This window comes from Ruditapes philippinarum, unplaced genomic scaffold (assembly GCF_026571515.1).
Source record: "Ruditapes philippinarum isolate M1 unplaced genomic scaffold, ASM2657151v2 ctg4522_1_1_1_1, whole genome shotgun sequence".
Lineage (NCBI taxonomy): Eukaryota > Metazoa > Mollusca > Bivalvia > Venerida > Veneridae > Ruditapes > Ruditapes philippinarum.
In genome coordinates this window covers 109621-131338 of record NW_026858549.1, presented here as the reverse complement: position 1 = coordinate 131338, position 21718 = coordinate 109621, and the positions used below count along the sequence as shown (strand labels likewise).

The 21718-nt window shown below is 28.8% G+C and overlaps 1 protein-coding gene across 2 annotated transcripts in view; it reads right to left on the bottom strand.

The window, feature by feature from the left end:
* The window catches only part of LOC132753561 (1-phosphatidylinositol 4,5-bisphosphate phosphodiesterase eta-2-like), a 114235-nt gene extending 95056 nt beyond the window's left edge, over positions 1-19179 (bottom strand). Inside the window, exon 1 of one of the 2 annotated variants that reach the window (XM_060744043.1) lies at positions 19050-19179. In XM_060744043.1, the coding sequence (XP_060600026.1) occupies positions 19050-19131 (82 nt within the window). In that variant the 5' untranslated portion in view covers positions 19132-19179. Of the gene's footprint in view, positions 1-15857; positions 15955-19049 lie in introns of those variants that run through there. The other variant, XM_060744045.1, reaches the window with a different exon arrangement.
* Positions 19180-21718: the final 2539 nt, after the last annotated feature.

The following is a 21718-nucleotide window of genomic DNA, read 5'->3' as shown; positions in this document are numbered from 1 at the left end:
CATCTTTACTAGATGTTATGGAGTTTCGGACATTTGATTTGGCCAGCATAATCAGTAAATATTAATAAGTCGATAAAACATTTTTAAAATGAACAGACAAGACAACGATCTTTGTTTTGTTAAAAGTATTTTTTTTTAATTTGTAAAACCAACTTACAGACATCGCAATATGCGAATGTTTTGTCTTCCTCGGGGTGCCCGTGAGTTGTAGAATAATTCCGTTGTCTTGATAACGGCATTGTTTTCACGTTTTTATAAACATGTTTCTAATGCACAGATGTATCTTATTTTCTACTATTCCAGCAGCGAAAAACACACACCTTTTTAATAAATATTTCTCAACAGATGATATTAATCTTCTACATTTTATATATCCGTTTGAATGTGCATGCTACCGCTAATGTCTATTCAATGTCTCCATATTAAATATCTAACAATCTTGATTAATAATTGATACATTTGTTCGCCCAAATCAATCAATTAATTCAATCAGATAATACATAACCTTACAACTTTGTAAAACCCAATGTACAAATACTAACACAAGTAGAAGAAAATAACTTCCCACATCGAGCCAGTTTAGATTGGGAAAAAAAGTAAAAGATCTTGCGCAAAGCCACTTGAATGTTGTCTGATAATATCTTTGAATGTTTTTCGATAACGCATATTTGTTTTTACACAGTACTACAGATTTTCAAATTATAACAACTATGCATTAAGTCCAATATACGTTGCAATTACAGATAAATCTTTTTTTAAATCTATATCTGTAGGTGATACATATTTTCAATGTTTGTACCTGAATACATTAATTTATCATTTAAACTTTTTAAATGAACAAAGTTATACGAACAATGAGTCAGCAGAAAGTCAATACCCAAATAGTGATTTGATTGTTTATAAAGAAAACGATTTATTTGGAACATATGTTGCTAAAAACGACGTCGTATAAAATAAGTAGTGCTAGAAAGAGCAAGACTATTGTTGTTACTGGCAATGCTGAATTGGGTCATATGAAGTTACTTTGATATGCGATAGGATACGTTGACTTTGAAATATTAACGAAGAAATATTTTGCAGTTCAATTTTTTAAAGATGAAATCATAGAAAATGGGGAACATCTGCCGTGTAACACATTTTATGTAATGGCAGGTTCCGAGAAGTAGGTTTAAGATATTGATTTATGTCACTATACACGTGCAAAAAATGATTCACATTATTGAATCAAGATGACGACAAGTAACTAAGTTTGTAACATATTGAAATCATAGCCTAAAGAAATGAATTTTTAGAGGTACTTACGAAAATTTGTAAAACTGTACAAAAAAGGATACCTTGGTATGAATGATTTGTATGATAAGTAATTCACAAAATTATGAAAATATCTATTTTTATGTATTGTATGTTTGTCTCTTTCTCATTAAATATTATGAATAATTTTCTTAGTTTTTCTTACTTTTTTCATTTCAAGACCTATTACAAGGTCAATGTCTAGTGTGTGTAATATGTATTCATTTATATAAACCAAAAGGGAAAAATTTAAGATCTAATTAATCTTACTTTTAATTTCTTTTTGCGGGGAAGAATCAGAAAAAAAGTACTTTGGACTACAAAAATTTCTCTGACAACAAACCATTGATTTCTTTAAACGAAAAATAGGTAAAGAAACCCAAAAGATTTCGGAACGACACAAGTAAAACTAAAAAGAGGAGGGGGATGGGAATTTCACGAACAAATTCAGCCCCTTTTTACATTTCTTTTCGTTCAAGGTCCTGATTTTATCTTAAGTGTTATTTTGAAAATAAGTTACAGACAAAGTTGAAAACGTATAGTTAGGAAAGGTTTGAATAGTTGAAAAGTAATAGTGAAACACTTAACAAATTTGTAAAATTTTACTTCTGTATGATAAAGTCGGTGACTACAAGTATCAGGTTTTATCATTTTTGTGCCTTATTTGCAATTCATTATATGTGAACTTCTTGGATTTCATTTGCTGATTACGAGACGTAAAAGTTTTTTTTCTTATTTATTTTTTATTTTGCTAATTTGGCATAGTAATATTATTCGAAATATTACATTTAAAGTTAAAAGATGTTTGAAATCTGAGTTGCTTGATATGGGTCACATACATTTCATGTTTTCTTGAATATACAATGAACTTTCTTTCAAATTTCGATTCCGCTAGGAGTTAAGAAGTTTGTATTACAATTTAAAGATCATGCTTACGTATGTAAAAATATAGATACATATATCGATAAATATGAGAATCGTTACTTACAGTGCTTGTTGAAATTAAATATTTTCACATCGCTGGAATGTCCATATGTTGTTGAATATCCCCATTGTCTTGATATAGGCATTTTTCTTTTCACAAAAAATATTATTGTCTAGGATACATGTTACATTTCATTACCTAAAAAAACACATTATCCATCGTTTTTTTCGGAATTCGAATAAAATTTCTCTGGTTAAGAGCACCATTTCACGTGTCACTCACTTTTTATACGAATGGTAAGCCTAGCATACATATTGTTCATTTGTTAGATTAACTAAATTCTTCACTATGTCAAAGACGTTTTAAATTAAAAATATAAAATATATATTTTTATCCGTGAACGACTGAGGTCCTTTTACAATAGAACAGTCATGTATCAATATACGTTCAATACACTTGTCAAAACATTAAACTTGAAAAACAATTTAATTTACGACAAATACAATTACAGTCTTCAAGGATAACCTTTATGTTAGGAAGGTAGTCATTTTTAAAAAAGGTCGACCTTGTTAAATAGATACGAAGTACCGGTATACAAAATGGTAATATACTTAGTTCGTTAACGATCTTAATATAAACAATGAATTTTTTCCGATACTATAATGTATATACTCTATTATTTAACATAACGGTATTTACATTCTTTACAGTAAGAGATAACCTTTGAAACGATAATGAATCAGATACAACACAATTCATATTGACAATACACTCATCGATAAGTTTCAATTGTTTAAGAAATATAAACAAATGTACATTTAATCAGTATTTTGACACTCTTGTATTTTTTTTCAATTGAAGTACATAGTGATAGAACGCCAAAATTGGACACTTAGCTCAACATAATCTTTAGATAATTTGTGAACTTACAATTCAAGTTTATAGCAAAACCCCTTTATTTAGATCACCAAAGGGACTGGACCAACGTGGTCTTAATTGCGGGGTGGTCTTATTAATAGATATTATTATCAAGGCATATATACATGTATATTATGACCACAGTCTATTTGTTAAAAAAACCAGAATAAAGATTAAGTCATGATTTATTTCATAAATGCAACTGAATAGATAACTGAACTCTAATTATGTCATCGTGCAAGTATTGTTTTCTTTTGTATATAGGAATGATTCATTATCATAGTTTTGGTATTTCAAAACCAAATATATACCAGAATGTATCTGCTAGAATACATCTGAATTAATAATAAGTAATAATGAGTTATTTATTTTTGATGATTGGTACTGTGCTTATCGTTATTTTATCATAAACACAGCAAATCACTAAGTAATTTGCAAAAAAATGAATAACCTACTTCGTTTGCGTGCTAATCAACAATTATATTGACTGGGGTTTTTCATCTTTGATACCACAAAGTATACTTATGCAGTTAAAAAGGAGATATTTTTGGCAAATGATCTTCCCTAACCCCTTTTTCATAAAAAACCCATAACGAGGTCATGATATGTACGTTTTTTTCTTTCTTTATCTACTTTTAACTCGTTGTTTGCTAGGTGCTTCTATATTCTAATAATTCAGAGAAATGACAGGCTTCAGTGCGCTTTTCGATAAAAATTGGAACTTGATTTCCCGAAGTTATTTTTTTTGGCACAGGTTTTTTTATGAAAATACCCAAATTTGGGGCTTTACTTTTGAAAAAAATTAACACTAAAAAAACATTTAAAATTCCCTTTTAATATTAAAACCCTACCCCCCTCCCCCAAAGTTACCCCCAAAAACCCTAAGATACTATTTACAAATTTTGTTTTTCAACAGACTTTAAACAATGGTCATTTGTAACATTGTTATACAACCATCAAATTATAAGTTTTGATTTCATAAATATAGTTTTTTTTTTATAGTTTTTAACTATGCGGATGTGTAAGATTACATTGCATTGTTTGTACGTGTAATTGTAAAAACAATATTTTTCTATCTTTTAAAAAGCAGAAAATCATTTTCCGGCTTGAATAATTGAAAAAGGAAAATGTACTATCTTATATTGGAATACTAAAGCCCGTAGAAAACATAAACCATACCTTCAATGCGGTTTACAGACCGTCAACGAGAATCAAATAATAGAATGAGCTACAATAATGGATTTCCCATGGAACTTAATGTTTTACACCCCCACTAATTACTTTGCAAAGAAATTGTGAAAACAGCTGTTATGTATATAAAAAATGTATCATTTTTGCGACGGACGCGCCCTCAGGCGCGTTCAGAGCTAAGTCATCTACACATGGGATTTCGTTGGCTACAATCGCGCAATGTGTCCCTAAACCAATTAACAGCCCAAGAAATAGTACATGAATTTGATCCTTCAAAACTCCCATACTTTGTCTGGATATCTTAATGTCTTCCATATTCAGCCTTTTCAATTTCAAATTAAGTTATCCAAGTTAAAATATGAACGTATTTATTGATAAAAACGTTGTAGTCCCGTAGTATTATTGCGCAATATGCAAATTACTGCTGAAACGATTTACCGCTGTCGAAAAAGTAGGACAGCAAATTATAACTACAATTAAGGTGTAACCTCTGAGTTCCAAGACATTATTAGTAGGAAATAAATATTTCTACATTATACAAAACATTATTATTAACAAATCAAAAGTTTTTCGTTACTCTAGGATAACTCGCGCATTAATAAAAGAAGAACTATTTTCGTGACTCATACCGCGGGTTTAGCTGAATATTCAGCAGTTATTAATATATTAGATACAGTACAATGGTTAGTATAAATATCTATTTTTGAAAATGCATGTAAGACACTTTACCGCCATGTAGTCTTTCATGGTAAGGAAGTTATAATATCAGTTCTACTTCCGATTCTTGTGGTTTGTTTACATATTTTTCTAGGTCATGATAAGAGTTAACCTTCGCTATTCTAAAAATAGATTCTGCTTCACCTGTTCTGATTTTTGGACAGGCGATCAGGAAGTACACATTAAACACGTAATTATTAAACCAGCGGATTACATGCAATACTTTTAGAAATGCTATACAATTGTAAGAAGCAAACAAGTTGAAAATGGAATTTAGTGTGAAGTTGAAAAAGACAACTAAACACTGTAGTGCTTAAGTGACATTTAAATTAAAATAAAAACGATGTGCTCTGGCCTCTACATCTTTACCTTGTAAATAAAAAAATCTAAGAAATACACTATTAATTGCTGATGATTTTAACCAATTTTTTTTAATGAGACATATCCAAGAGAAATAAAAATACAAATGACATATATTTTATTGTCTGTATGCCCACTATGATATAACACGAAGCAATTCTAAATAGCATTCTCAAATGTATAATGTATTATGTTTGAAGTTTATTTGCCTGGATTTATTCTAGAAATATTTCGTTGATAGTTTTTTTTTCTATTTACATATCATTTCTCAGAATAAATCGATAAGGACACTGATTTTTACAAGTTTGACCAGAGTTTTTAGGCATAAATTTCATTCTGTATTTAAGTGCTTGAAAGTAGAAAATCTGAATTATATCAATTTGGGACACAAATATATTGCTCTACAAATCTCGAACTTGTATGGAACAAATTTTCTCTGTTATATATTTTGTGTTTTGTTTTTGTTTTTTTTTTCTAAAAGAAGCCTTAATGTCTCTCCGGTTGCATGTCCGTCGCATTCAGTGCTGCAGCACTTTGATTATACACTATAATACGTACTATTTATATTCAAAGAACGCTGTAGTGGCAAACCTTTTCAGCGTTGATGGGATTTCTTTTGTAAATCACTTGACTTTAACCTGTAGTTTATATAGGTATGTCTGTTTCTTATTAGTGAATAAGTATTGTTATGATTTGTGTACAAAAAAGAAACATTACTGTCCATTATCTTTAATATTTTATTTCAAACAATGGAAAGTATTGCTATGAATTCATTCATTCACACATATGCACTTGAAAACAGATAGAGCTTCATGTAACATTGATGTTTTAAGATTTATCAATTACATTAATCAATGTTATACATGAATCAATGTGTTCATAAACCAAGTCAAGTAAAATCCTTTTTTATTCATATCAGGTCATCACATGACAAATATAGAAAATAATCGATGTACAATGTAATAAGTTTCGATAGTAGGTCTAATGATAATCATGCATTACAATATAATTTTCAGTGGAATTCCTAACATTTTGTATCTTTCGTTAATACCTATAAATGTATACAATAGTAGTGTTTCAACACAAAACAAATCAAAAGCAAGAGAAAATGATGAATGGTACTACTTATTTTCAACAAATGAATTTTTATTCTGACATAACATTAAATGTTATCAACTTACAAATGATTTTACATTTAGTTGATCAGAGTCCAATCAGATTTAACAAAATACAAAGGGTTAATATTATTTTGTATCTGTTTTTTTTTTTAATCAGGAAAAATATATTTCAGTCTATTGAAAATACAGCACATCGACATGATCAATCTATATCACAATGATTTAATTTCATGATATCATAAATTTGTGTTTTTCGCTCTTGCCTTTGTCAATCGCAAAACATAATTACTACAGTATTGTCATATTTTTCTGGTCATTCGGAATGATTAAGCACATTCAGTGTTTAAAACTGAATACCGCTCAAGCTGGTGTTATAGTCGTGAGGGATGTTGTATTTTTTTTTAACCCTAAACAGACTCAAACAAACTATGTATGCACTATTCATCTACTTTTGTTGTTTCAATGCTTCCAATGGATCAATTTTTTCAAGATTTTTATTGACTTTCATTTTGAATAGAATTTTGTTATTTTTTTCTACTTTTCAAACGCATAGATAAAATATCGAAGTATTTATAAACTTAAAGATTTAAAATATACTTACGGGCATCGCAATAGGCAAACACGATGCCCGTGACATATAGAGTAATTTCTTAGTCTTAACAAGGGCATTTTCCATCAGTTTTATTGTGTGACAATTCCTTGATTAAGATGATTATTCCCATTTTCTTTCACATAGGTACCGTTTTTCAATACTTTTGCAATATCAATATCGTTGCTTAAATAAGGATATTCCTTTGAAACCTTTTCTTTTATTTTGAATTTTTACAACAATTGCACCTTGTCGATATTAATAACATTATTTTTATTAAACAGTTATGTTTTCATGTTTATTTTTGTTTACAGTATAACGCTTAGTTGATTAAACAATACGTATTATAATTGAAAGAGATGTTAAGAGAAACAATTTACGCTACAGCATTGTTAATTGCACGTTCAGTGATAATCACACATATCATTACTGATTATATCCCGTGCGCGTACCTTCTTTCAGGAGCAATATCTAGATCATTAACGAAAAGATGTTAATCACGTGTAATTAACTACTCTTTTATTAGAAACATTTTGTTTACCTAGAAATGCTAACCATATTACTTCGTTATTCTATATCTATATTTTAGCGTTCTTCAGCGGTCATCTAACGGAGTTTTCCAAATCATCATATGAAGTGTTGATGATTGATTACCGCTTAAGCCGGTGAGGGATGTTGCACTTCTCCATTTTCCCTCATGAATCAGATTCAATCAAACCGAGTCTGCTATTTTTAAGTAGTTTTGTTGTTTTCAGTGCATCCGAGGGTACACCCCTTTTCCAGATTTTCGGCAATTCTCATTTCAAATACGATTCATAACATTGCAGGAAATATAAGCAAATTAATGCATCGCTGTCAGTGTGAATTATATCTTTACTAAGCAGGATTGGATGCTTCAAATGCTTCATAACACACTTTTTACAAGAGAATAACCATCTTAGATGCCGTTTTGATAGTGGAGAAATATTCAAAGTTTCCTAAAGGTAAAGAAGATCTTGAAAAAAACTCGCCTCCGGAAAAATGTATATAAGCTGAAGAATGACATTTTGATAATACAATTATTATATAACATAAATCAAAATATAACAGGATATCAGACAGTAAGTGAATAAGCAAGACAGGAAAAAGAATAAAGATTGATTGAAATTTAAGCAACTAGTGATGAGAGACAACTTCCTAAAAGTTTTCATATGTAGTTTCGGAGATTGATGTTAAACTTTGATCAATATAAAAATAAATTATGCAGAATACATATTAACGTATTAGATTTGATTTCTATCTTAATAGTTATCATTTAATGACTAGAATAGAATTAATAATACATGCAATAAAAATAAGCAAAAATTGCGAAAAATCTGGTAAGAAAATTAAGAATAATGAAATATAATTCTTTTATTGGATAAAATAAATTTTAAATATTTTTAAAGGGTTGGTTTAAACAAAATATCTAATAATAAAGTTTTCCCAAAGGGGAATTGGGTCGAACACGGGATTTTTTTTATATCTTATATTATATTAATGTTTTATTTCTCACTTTTTTGAAGAAGATAAATTTTTAAAATTAAATTTGGGCAAATCAAACGAATAAAATCAGCAAAGAAAAATGGTTTTGTGTGATCAAAACAAGAATTATTTTCCCAAATAAAAATAGGGAAAATTTTGTCATAGCTTAAAAATCGGGTTTTTTATGACACATATTAATTATGCTTCTATTACTTTTGTTTTCGAAATTTTGAAAAAACATCTGCAATGTTTTATTTAATGCTTCTACTACAATTTAAATATCACGACCCGTGAAATATGATTAATACGTTACATGCAAGAAAAAGAATCAAACACAGGCTACGTTACAGACCGGAATATCTAGCTCTCGGGTAACTGTCGGGTAACTGTTTAGCGCAAACTCAGCACAGTCTCGTAACCGCCGTTAACAGTTATCTTTAAACTATATATTCCGGTCTGTACAGCCAGTGTAAGATCCTTATAAAGTTAATCATACAAATAATATAAACATGGAGGATGCTGATAAAGATACTCTTTTCCTTTTGGAAATAAAATGATTAAAATGAAATAATTGTAATATTAATTATTTCTTAAATATTTAATTTTTGTTCAATATATTTCAAGGCTATTCACAATAAAGCTTCTTCCCTTTCTACTTAATTAAGCATTTATAAAGGTTGAATAAATTTTAAAGCAATTAATACAAGGTACAAGCTATTTTGTAATTTGCACGAACTGTGAATTTTAAAGACAGTAACATATAACATGATATTTTTAATATTGACCACTTGGTTCGTTATAATTTTTCTAGATGAGTTCATCTGATACTTCACTTTTTTATCACAACTGCAGAGTAAATGATACAAGTAATACACGAGGAGAAAAGATACAAAAGATTATTCGGATAACTTTTATCTATTCCAACGACGGTAATTGTGATTATCGTAATTTTGTCATTACTACAGGAGGCAATAGTTTTTACTGTCTGAGACAAATAAAAACCAGTTCGTTCTTATACAAATCAACAATTACATCGATTGGTGATCTTCTTTAGAGACACAAAGAAACCCCCAACTGTCATTTGTAAAGAAAACACTAACGTGGTCAACAATGCAAACACTGATGTCATATCTAAGAAGTTTGAAGATACCCTGGCATGCCACTTGGGAGTTTGAAATATTCCAGTACATAAAATATTCATGATGCTCTTAAATGGATATATTTAACAATGTTATTGGTTATACAATATTTGATCTCTCTGTGTTAGAAGAATGACAAAAGGAATAGAAACTATAAAAAGAAGATAATATAATAAGACTAGGGCAATAACCCGCAAATTTCTGTTTATTTCTTGGAAATTGACAAGGTCCGAGAAATCTGCAAGTTGAAAATGCCCTTTGCGGCAACTTAATAGGCATTTGTTCCCACAATTTCAAGAGTAAAATGTCTGTCCTAAAAGCTCAATTTTATTAACATGAAACATATTTTTTGTTTTATAGGCCTTTTGGGTAGTTTCAAAAATTAAGACCCTTGTTTATTCGGAGCATTATAGTTAAATGACTAATTTGACAATGTTTAAAAAGAATTTCAAACTGTTACAGTCTGGGAATTTATTGGAAATGAATGAAATTTGTTTTAAAAATAGGAAATAATTTTATTCGAATTTTCGATCATTTAAAAAAGATTGACAAAAAACCCAATATAACTGTAACGCAAATAAGTTAATCAAGTTTTACATTTGGCCCTGCATAAAAAATTTAAAAAGCATTGGATTTTTACAAAATTTATTTTATAAACTGTTATGCAAAAATCAATAAAACAATAGAATAAGGTCATTTACTTTACAAACAGTATTACAAATGCAATAAGTTTTTAAGTATTCATATTGGATAAACAAACTATAATGCAATATAACTATAATAATATTATTACATTTCTCATTATAATGCAAAAAGATATAATTAATAAAGTTTACATCAGAGACTGAAATGCACGTAAGTTATTGAGCCAAAATACGTAATGCGTCAAAATGTATTTTCGATTTTAGCAGCAAAAGTGGTAGAAAATGGTGTTAAATATTTTTTAACTACAACAGCGGAAATGTGAAATTCAATAACTGTGACAATTCAAAACGTGAATAATTGAATCCTTCAATGACACAGTAAAACGAGTAGGAACAGTTTTAATGCTACTTGATTGGAATTTATAAGCTGTCACAAGGATCAGTCCAGAAAATGAACGCTTTTCATAAATTTATAAAACATTTCTAGATGATATCTTTTTTCGTGGGACCATTATGGCATGTAAAATCAGATAAGATGGACAGACGACGGTATCTTTTATATGAAAAGAACATTTGACACATAGATTTAACTTACAGACATCGCAATATGAGAATGTTTTGTCTTCCTCGGGGTATCCATGGGTTGTGGAATAAGTCCGTTGTCTTGATAACGGCATGGTTTTCACGTATATATTATCTAATGTATTTGTGCATTCATATTTTGTTTTAGAATACTAAAGTCATCAAGTCAGAAAATACTTCCATGTTTAAAGATACACACATCATTATCTTATAACCAATTTTAAACAATTTTGTCTTAGTGTATTCCATGATCCATATCCAATTCTTTTAGCATGCTAAAACCGAATATACTCTAAAAGCAACACGTATTACGTAACAATTAATATTCATTAATAATTGATAAATTTGTTCACGTAAATCAATCAATTAATACAAATATTTACACCTTTTGTAATACCCGATATTTCTACACACCGACACTAAGATACTTTCCCAAATCGAGCCAGTTTAGATTGAGAAAAAATATAGATCAAGCCTTTTGAAAGTTGTCTGATAATATATTTAAATGTTTTTCGATAACGAATATTTGTTTTTACACAATTCTACTCTTGCACTGTTTAAATATTTCTGATTAAATTGTCACCACTATGAATGGAGTCCAATATCTACATGTTAAAATCAAAGAACAATAATGTTTAATCAATACATGCATACCATTTAAGAGATTTATACTTTCAATGTTTGTACCGTAATGCATTAGGCTTCTTTATTATTAATGTGTTTATGAATCAGGGGTAAATGAAATTTACTTCTAAGATTTGGTTCCTTCACTTTTGTATATACATTTTATTTGCGTTAATGACGTCGTTCAGAGTGTGTAGTGTGTATTATAAACAGTTTAAAACTTTGTCAATCGAAGTTCATTTATATTTCAGAAGGATATTTGAAATATTTATGAAAAGATATCTTCCAGCTCAATTTTCAAGATGCAATCATAAGAACAGTAAACGTTCTACCATGACAGTCAATATATGTAAGGGAATATTTTATTTCTTGATACAATCGCAGATGAATTTTAACAACACAAATGCACCTTTTTGAACACCGAGACTCGGTCTAAAATGCTGATTTTATTTATCAGACTGTACATTTCCTGGTTGAACATTTTCAACTTATCAAATCAAGATGACGCCGTTTCAACAAAATTTGTAACATATTGTAATCATTTACCTATGAAAATATATTTATAGCGATGCTTTTTATAACAGATTCCAACTGAATAAAATACGCGGATGCCTTTCTAAATGGAACTTGTAAATAGTAGTTAAAAAAAAATAGGTATTGAATGTTTATCGCTCATTCATCAAAAAGTGTATTCATATTTTTGTTTAAAGCGGCCTTCAGATTTTATTTTTTGTTGGAAAAACCAATTCTTTATTGTTTTAAACTAATTATTTCAGTATCTTTATCTTGGAAAAGTGCATCATATTATTGTTAAGCCTTCTTCAAAACAGCCTCAATGGCGTTCGTTTCTAAAAATAAAATGTAAGGAAAAGAATCGTCCGCTTTACTTATTTAAATATAGACAGGGGACCGGTAGATTAGAGGTATCGAGGGGTTGTTTCATTGTCTATGTACTTTATCATCAGCAAATTTCATTTTCCACATTATTTATTTGGATTTGGCAATTATATGAAACGATTTATCTAAAATAACATATTTTACTTTTAGAAAAGGTACGATATTTGACTTCTTTAATAAAATTTGCTATGTCAAGACTGATTGTAACACCCCCTTTTTCCCCAATTTGGGGTTGTAAAAAAATTTTTATACCCAATTTAAATTTTAAAAATACCAAAAGAAACACATTTAGTTTGACATTTTTTTAAAAGTTCAAAATTTTTTTTCTAAGGTGACAAAAATCTCAGTTTAAAAAAAAACCAAATTTTTAAAAAAAAATTGGGATAGATATAAACATCAATACTGGGGAAACATTTAAGTCCCTTGGGTTTGGGAAAAAAATGTCAGCAGTTTTTAACAAAGGGGGTTATAGGGTGATTCTTAAAATCAAAGACCCCTTTTTTATACGATTTACAAAAGGGCTGGGGAAAGCCAGCAGGATCACTGGGATCAGCTCAAAAGTCTTTGTTTTATTTCAAGCATTTTATCAAAAAAAACACATAAAAAAGGGAAAAAAGGGATTTGGAATTTTTAAAAAATTAGTGAAACTTCCAAAGGTCAAAGTCAGCAAGGCTATGATTCTTTTTCTTACAATTTTTAAAACTAGGGGCTATAAAATTGTATTTTTCCAAATTTTTTTAATTTGCTTTTGGGGAGACTTTTAGATTTTTACCAAAAAAAATGTCACAGTAAATTTCCCCTATGGGTTTAAAGGGGATTTTTAATTTCTAAAATATTTTTTTTTTCACAAAAACCCATGAATTTGAAGAAGAAAAAAAATGTTATTATGGTTTTTTTAAAAATAATGCCCTTTTGTGTTAAAAAATCCCCTTTCATTTTAGCAAAAATTTATACATAAAATAACCTTTTAAAAAATGAAAAAGTATTGCTTTTCAGTACTTGCAGAAATTAAAAAATTTTTGGGATTTCCCGGGGAAATTTCCCAAAGTGTCGAAAAAACCTCACTTTCTTTTAAAAAAAAGGGTTTTTGTATTAAAAGATAATAAAAAAATTACTTAAAAGAACATGTTGGGGAAAGCCAAAAACATAAATCAATTGTCCATCCCTTTTTGGGGACAGTATTCGGGAAATTAAAAATGTTTTGGGTCAGACAACCCTTTTCCGTGGGCCATAAATATGAAAAAGAAACAGTAAATTAAAAGCAAGAAAATTTTAAAAAGATCAATAGTTTATTTTGAAAATTTTAAAAAAATACGCCCCCCCCTTTTTTTAAAAAGGTAAAATTTAAAAAAAATATCTTTTTCAAACCGTCAGTGATTTGGGGTTATGTTTAAAAATAAAGCTTTCAGAAGAAAAATCATAATGTAACCCTTGGAAAATTTACTTTTTAAAATTTAAATTTTTCTAAAAAAAACTTTTAAATTATGAAAAAATCAAAAATGTCCCTTTCCCAAAAGGGTATGCAAAAACTCTTAAGTTAGGGAGGAGTTTTTTAATATCCAAAAGCCGAAACCCATTTTATACAAAAGGGAAAACCCAAATTTTGGGAATCCCAAATTAGTGTTTAAAAAAAGATCGAGGGTTAATTTAAATAATTCAAATTTTGTATTCCTATATGACATATTACGTGCATTTCAACATTAGGGTTACCTTTCTTTACCTTAAAACCGATTATGATTAAGATACAATACACATTTAAAGCACAAGATAAGAAATTCAAAATGCAGAATATTAATAGCTATTTACATTTAAAATAAATAGAAGATTTAGATTAATAGGGATCAGGTCTCCGCCTCTTTTTATAATCACTAGAATGTTGTTACGAGTAACATTTTAAAAAAATATTACTTATTCATTGTTTATGATTTTAAAGTTACTCGGAGTCAACCTTTATAGTATCGATCTGACAATGTAAACAACGACAAAAAAGTCGTGTTTTGCAAAAGAATGACAAACTATAACATTACCAATATTATTTCATTGACGAAATAAACTGGTTTTCAGGTTAATGATAAATGCATCTGGTTATATCATATTTACATTGGTCTACGACAAAATATTGAGCTTAATAAAAAGTAGTGGAGTAAAACGTTTTCAATGCTCAAATCACTGTATTAATTAAACAATTAAATGCTATCTTAACATTATAATCTCGTACAAACAACTACCACTTGTTTAAATAGTCTTAACCGATAAGTATAAAGACCATATTGCACTACTACAATGTAATACAGCGATTTTTTTTATATGTGTAAAGACAAAAGACACTTTGAATTATTGAAAAGTAGAGAACTATCTAACCATTCATTTCTCCTTTTTGTTTTTGTCATGGGTAAAATGTATATATGTTAATTGTATCATGTAACAATTAACATAACTTGTTTATTAAAGAACCTTGAATCTCTTGGATCTCTAATTATAGAATATTGCAGAACGTTAAAACATTAGGCACATTTAGAAGAATGTTTTAAGACTGTCTTAGACAATAATACATTTAGAAAATCACAATAATAGGTTTCTATGAAAACTTACTATTTTTGCAATTACACGAAACATATTGCAGCTTGTTAAAAAATTGGTTATTACGTCAAATTATATCATTTTATACTCTAGTATTACTACTTTTAAATGAAGGAATCTAGAAACAAAAGGCAAAATTGTTGAGCGTTGCTAGGCTTTGTTCTCCTAATGACTTTTACTTACAGTGTAAATGAGAACAGACGTTTCTTGTAAGCTAATTAGCTAATTATCATTGTTATGATATTTCCATTATGTAGAAAATAAGTATCCATTTTACTTCATTAATTGTTTGAAGAAACATATTTCAAGCAATTTGGTGTATTGCCATTTGTTTTTATCCCTATACATACTTGAATATCGATATTGCGATTTTCATGGAAACTGATGTTGTACAATTCAAAACATATAATGATTGTCAGCATCAATGTGATGCAAATTTAATATGATTTTCATGACAAGTATCTTTCATAGTTCATTCAAAGCTACAAAACTGATATTACAAACTCACACACCAATTCCATTGGTATTTAGTTCATTAAGCTTTATAAATACCGTAAAACATTAGCTTCGTTTCTGATTATAGAATATGAACAGACATTTTTATCATGTATTATGCATTGTATATAGACATCAGCCAACATGCATAACAGCTCATCATAATGAAAAAAATGATCTACTTATTTTCCATGCTTTATTCATAACTATTTCAAATTTGGCATGCTTTTTTATATTTTAAAATAAAACATAAACACATTAAAATAAGATTTGAAATATACTTACGAATATCGCAATATGCAAAATTCTTATCAAACTCAGAATTTTCGTGACATATAGAGTAATTCCTGAGTCTAGATGATGGCATCTTAACAGTTTCTCACATAAAAATTCCGTTGATTCAAACAATTCTTGTCACATCGCTTTAACTTCATTTTCTCTCAACATAAATCCAACTATTTGGTATTACATTCTTCTATACTTTACATAAAACAAAGCAAAATCTTTTCAAAACCATATTAGCATTAATGAGCTAATTATGAATTTCTTATATTTGAAGTCGAGCACATTAAGATACAAAGATACAAGTGATTTAAATTAAAATAAAAACACATATCAATAAACAGTAAAAATCACAATATTTAACTTTTTAACTTATACATAATTTTAATATTTTTGTCAATTCCAAACAAATCATCGCTTTACGATTTTTTAATGATAAAATCCTTTTATCTTTAGAAAGCGAACTCAACTAAAGAAATTTCTTATACCGATGCTGTTTTCGATTCTTTTATATTTACTTTTGTATTAACAGTTGATTGTTTACAACCTGGCGATAACCTGTAAACCAAGGTTAGGAATACAAAATACATGTAATACATATTATAACTGACCGAACTGTTAGAGTAACAATCCCGCTACCACAATCTTGCTGCACGTGCAGTGATTATAACATATATCATTACTAATTATTTCCCATGCGTTTACCATTCTCACAGGTATCTACATCATCAATATTAAGCTGTATATCATAAGAAATAGACTAAAATCGTTTTACAACCAATATACTCTAAAACAAAACAGAATTATCGTCGGTTTTCAAACTCACACATTTTTATCTAGCTGTTTCCGTTTAAGTGTATTTAAACGGTTTTATATTAAGTTCTATAGACAAATTAGCAAAGTACTATTTTCTAAATTGTATTTAAAGTATGCGGGAATGATTTTTTTACATATTTGAAACTAAAGAGTTATAGCAATGCGGTGATATTTGTATCTTTAATCATAGATAAAAAATGATGCTACAAAATATACAAAAAAAATATATTTAACACATGTGTGCAGACAAGTCAAGCCGCATGTTAAAAGAAAAAAATACCACAAGCGTTGGCAATAACGTACATGTTATAAGATATCACAATTCGGTGTGGTAAACGCTTTTAATAGGATTTTTTTATCAGTTGAAGTAAAATAACACATTTTGAAAATATACTTCCCCTGTCTATCATATTACAAAAACATACATTAATGTAAATAACAGACAGCCAGCGTATAAATGTATAAGATATATAAGCAAATATATCGATTGCAACGTTAGCAACTGCTGGCTTAAATTGGACACAATTTTTTAAAAAGTTGTCCAATGTCATTTTGAAGATAACGGTTCAAACTGACTAATAGATAAAAAAATTGGCAATATATATATGCAAGTGAGGAAAAATAATTCATAATATCAAACAGTTATGCATACAGATTAGTCATTACACTTATATATCAAAAGATACGAAGTGTAAGTGGACAACCTTTAAGACTTTAAAGATTTAGAGAACATCTATGTCATTTAAAAAAGTCATACTATATTACTGGACTGAATTCATCGGTTGAGAAATTTACGAGTTATTGGCAGTAAAATTGGATAACACATATTAATAAAATAAGCAATATGTCACCATGTCTGTTAAAAACATTAATGTAATTATTTTATTTGCATAACTTATCAATGTATGGAACTATGAGGATTGGTTAGTAAAATATCTTTATAGAATGTTCCCGGTGGGCACTGACCGAATGACTACAAACACAGACGTTTAAGGATTGTAAACAAATCTCATTTATCAAGAAAAAATACACGATATTTTGTTATCTCTGATGCTGAATTATCACATTTTTATTTCTTCACAATCATTTTCTGATTGATTACAATGCTTGTTTGTATTTAGTCATGTCAAACATATAAAGCCAGCAAAGGTAAAATGGTTATCTTGTTATCTTTGATCGCACTTAAATACATTTTACAAGAAATAAATTGAATAAAGAAAATCACCAGATATTTTCTTTAATGCTGTAAATATGTGCCAGTTATTGTATGAAACTTAAAGATTATGTTTCTATTGTTTTATTTAAAAAGTACCACAACATGAACAAAAGTAAAAAAGCAATGTTCTAGTACTTATTATAAAATTGCAATAAACAGTCTCAAATGAACAATACTTTGCGTTTTCTTTTATTTGACCAAAATGGTCATTACATTAGCAGAAATTTGTTCGTTTGAAAAAATCGAACCATTTGAGATCGTTAATTATTTAAAGCAGATTTTATAATGGGACTGTGAAATATGAAATTTATGTTTTTGCCAAATGCAGTTCAACATTCCATGCATATGTCTACGAATATTATTGTCAGATGTCGTTACTTTAAGCCATAACTGTAACCGATATAACTACACCCCCTATGTTAAAATAATACATTATATCATTTATCACAGTACACCATTCGTGTTATGAGGTATTATCTTGTTACAGCTAAGGACATCTGACGTTCGCGATGTCAATTTGCTTGTTTCGGTAAATTTTGACATTACCGTTTCCTTTATTCTGGTATTTGAATATATCACATGAAAGGCTCGAAGTTCTCATGTAAACCATATGTGACTTACACCGTTGAAATATATCTAAGTCTTTTTAACAGTGTATGTGAAATGTTTGACATAACAAGGGGCTGTCGATAAGACAGTGTGCTTGACTATTCTCAAACTGTACAAAGCCTAGAAAATGTAAACATTTTTAAGTTTGAAAAGGGCAATATTTCTGTATCCGCCTTGGACAGTGACCTTATTATGCTCTAACAAGACGTTTTGATGTAATTCATTGGGGTAGGTTTGGAACTATTCTTCTTTCAAGATACAATTAAGCCCTAGGTGCTCAGTTCATGTCTAATGTCTCATACCTAATGCGAGATAGGTATTTCAGCATAAACATATATTATTTTTTAGAGATAAAAAAACTATACGTATTATGTTAGTTTCTGATTTTCTTTTGCCATGTTAACCTACATACTTTATCAATTTAAATGTATAAATTTTGTAGGAATTAATTAATTAATTAATTAATATATAAATGAAAATGAGTGAGCAATTAACGGTATGAAAATCGAAAAGCTATAAGTATAATTGGTGGGTAATTAATAAATTTAGCTTACATATGTCACAATATGCGAAAGTCTGGTGTTCTTCGGGATGTCCATGAGTAGTGGAATAATTCCGTTGTCTTAATAATGGCATGGTTTTCACGCGTGAATAAATTTGTCTTACATTAAAATGATGGTTACTGCATTGTTTCACATTTCTTTCGTTCTTAACTACTATACTTTTTTATTTACGATGTTATTTCCTCACTAAACAATCGATTGCTAAAATTGGGCTAGAAATATTCCAATTAATTTTTGTTAATTTGTTATCCATTCGACTTTGCATGCATGTAGCGATATTCATTCAATAATTCCACATTTGTTATACAGGCTGGTACCAATTCATAATTGATACTTTTGTTTGCAAGAATCAATTAATTCAATAAAACAGAACACATTTTTTACAACTGTCCTATACCCGATATTGGCAGCATTAGCGTTCAACAAATAGCTCCCAGTCTTAAACCAGTTTATGAATAAGAAAATAATAGATATAACACAATAGAAAAAGTTCTTCAATACTTATTATCAAATAAACATATTAATCATATCATGGAATAAAATTATAACAGTTGGAAATTAAGTCCAATATACATGCACCAACATTTATAAATTAAAGTTCTTTTAATCAATAGCAGTATATCGTTCAGAGAGTTATATTTTCCATGCTTGAAATATAATACATTATTTTACAATTTAACCTTTTATAAGTGAATAAAGCTTTTGGGATCAGTAAGTCGGTAGAAATACAATTAATACAAAGCTATTTGTTATAACTACAGGTTTATAAACAACGGTTCCGTCTCTTAAACGTATTTGTTAATAAAGCCATGCTTCTGGGTGTTGGAGCAAAAAGTGAAACGTTCAAACACTCTGTTTAATGAGACAAAATGAAGTTAGTTTGGAACCTAATAATAATAATAATAATAATAATAATAATAATAATAATAATAATAATGATAATGATAATAATTATAATAATAATAATAATATTATTGATCATGATGATGATAATAATAATAATAAAGATTTTATTTCACGCGAGAACTCAATATATAAATCTTCCATGAGGCCCGAAACAAGGAACAATATAAATGTAACATAATTCAAACTACATGTATCAAAATACATAAATGTTAAGCATACACGAGATTATCAATTTGTATACATCGATGTGTGATAATATCTCAAGATTTTAAAATGGTTCACAGATCTAGCAGACTTGATATCAAGTTAGCTTTTAAATATTCATAAATATAAAATGTTTTTGAATATACGAACAGAGTAGTAATGTAATGATAATATTTTAAACAACATATGGTTTGGTCTAACAGTCGGATTGACGAAAACATCAAAGCTTTTGGAGTAAGCTTCACTCAGGAATTAAGTAATGTCTTATATCATTACACTAATGGTTTGGTCTTTAATCATGGGATTTGAATAATTTAAATTATTCTACTTCATTGACTCAATATGCTGCAGTATGTCGCCGTTTTACACAAATTTGTAACACATTGCATGTCCTAGTATATAAAGTAACTACTTGTGATAGAGAAATTCACTACAATTCAACAGAACAGAGACCGTGAAGAATATTGGAAACAAAAACAAATAAATAAAAAATCGGAGATTTAGCTTTATCGTGTCACTCAAGCTCCCTAGCACCGGCTTAAAAGTATTCAGTGTTCTCAGCACAAAGTTTTGTTATCAATGATCCTGTAATAACTTTCAAACAAGATGCGTCGCAGATTAATTTATGTACAATTTACGCATTATTTCAGCGTTTTAACCGCTAGTAGTATGGTGTAAGCATATTTCATGTTTTTCTGTGAAGTCATTTTTTACACATATAAGCCACTTTTGCTTGGTAACCAATCTACAGCAAGGAAAATGTTGCCAAGTCAGGATTTTATATCAATTGTTAACTCAAACTGGGCAACTTACTTTTTTAGCCTTACTTTGTAGAGGTTTGATTGAATAGACCGATTAATTGGCACTCTTTTATAGGTATACCGTCATATAAATGGACGAATTCTTTAAAATCAGGTTATAGATTATAAAAATTAACAATTTTGTATATTGTCGTCCTTTTTTACGTTAACGTACATATTGATTAAAGATAAAAATACAGCTCTCAATCTACTTATATTTCAAAACATACGGCCGGCGTGAAGTATGTTGTGCTTAACATTGTGACAGACGCTAAACAAAAAAAAGAAATATATAGAGAAATGCAGAATATTTCAAAGGAAAGTTGTTATTCGGTTTGCAATGGACATTTATATCTGTAATAACATATGCAATAGATCTTTATAGTCTAATATTTGCAGACAGGAAAGCAGTTTGAATAATTAGATAGACAAGATTTGTTTGGTGTGATATGTGTATTGTAGCACAGGGTGATAACGCTTTGCACGATATCGTGGATGTTGATACACCTGCAAAGCTCTATCAAAAACCTTAACAATGATAAAAACACAAGAGCCAGTCGTTGATCAATGTTGTAAAATGGTTTAGAAATTGACGAAATTAGAGCTTATATAAAAGTTTGCCCAAACTTGGTCATTCGATAAAATACAGGCAGCCAAATATGGACGACATGTGACTGTAACAGGCCAGACAAATGTCTCAAAAGAACAAGAACTTATCGAAATGATGACAGATACACACAAATTACAGTC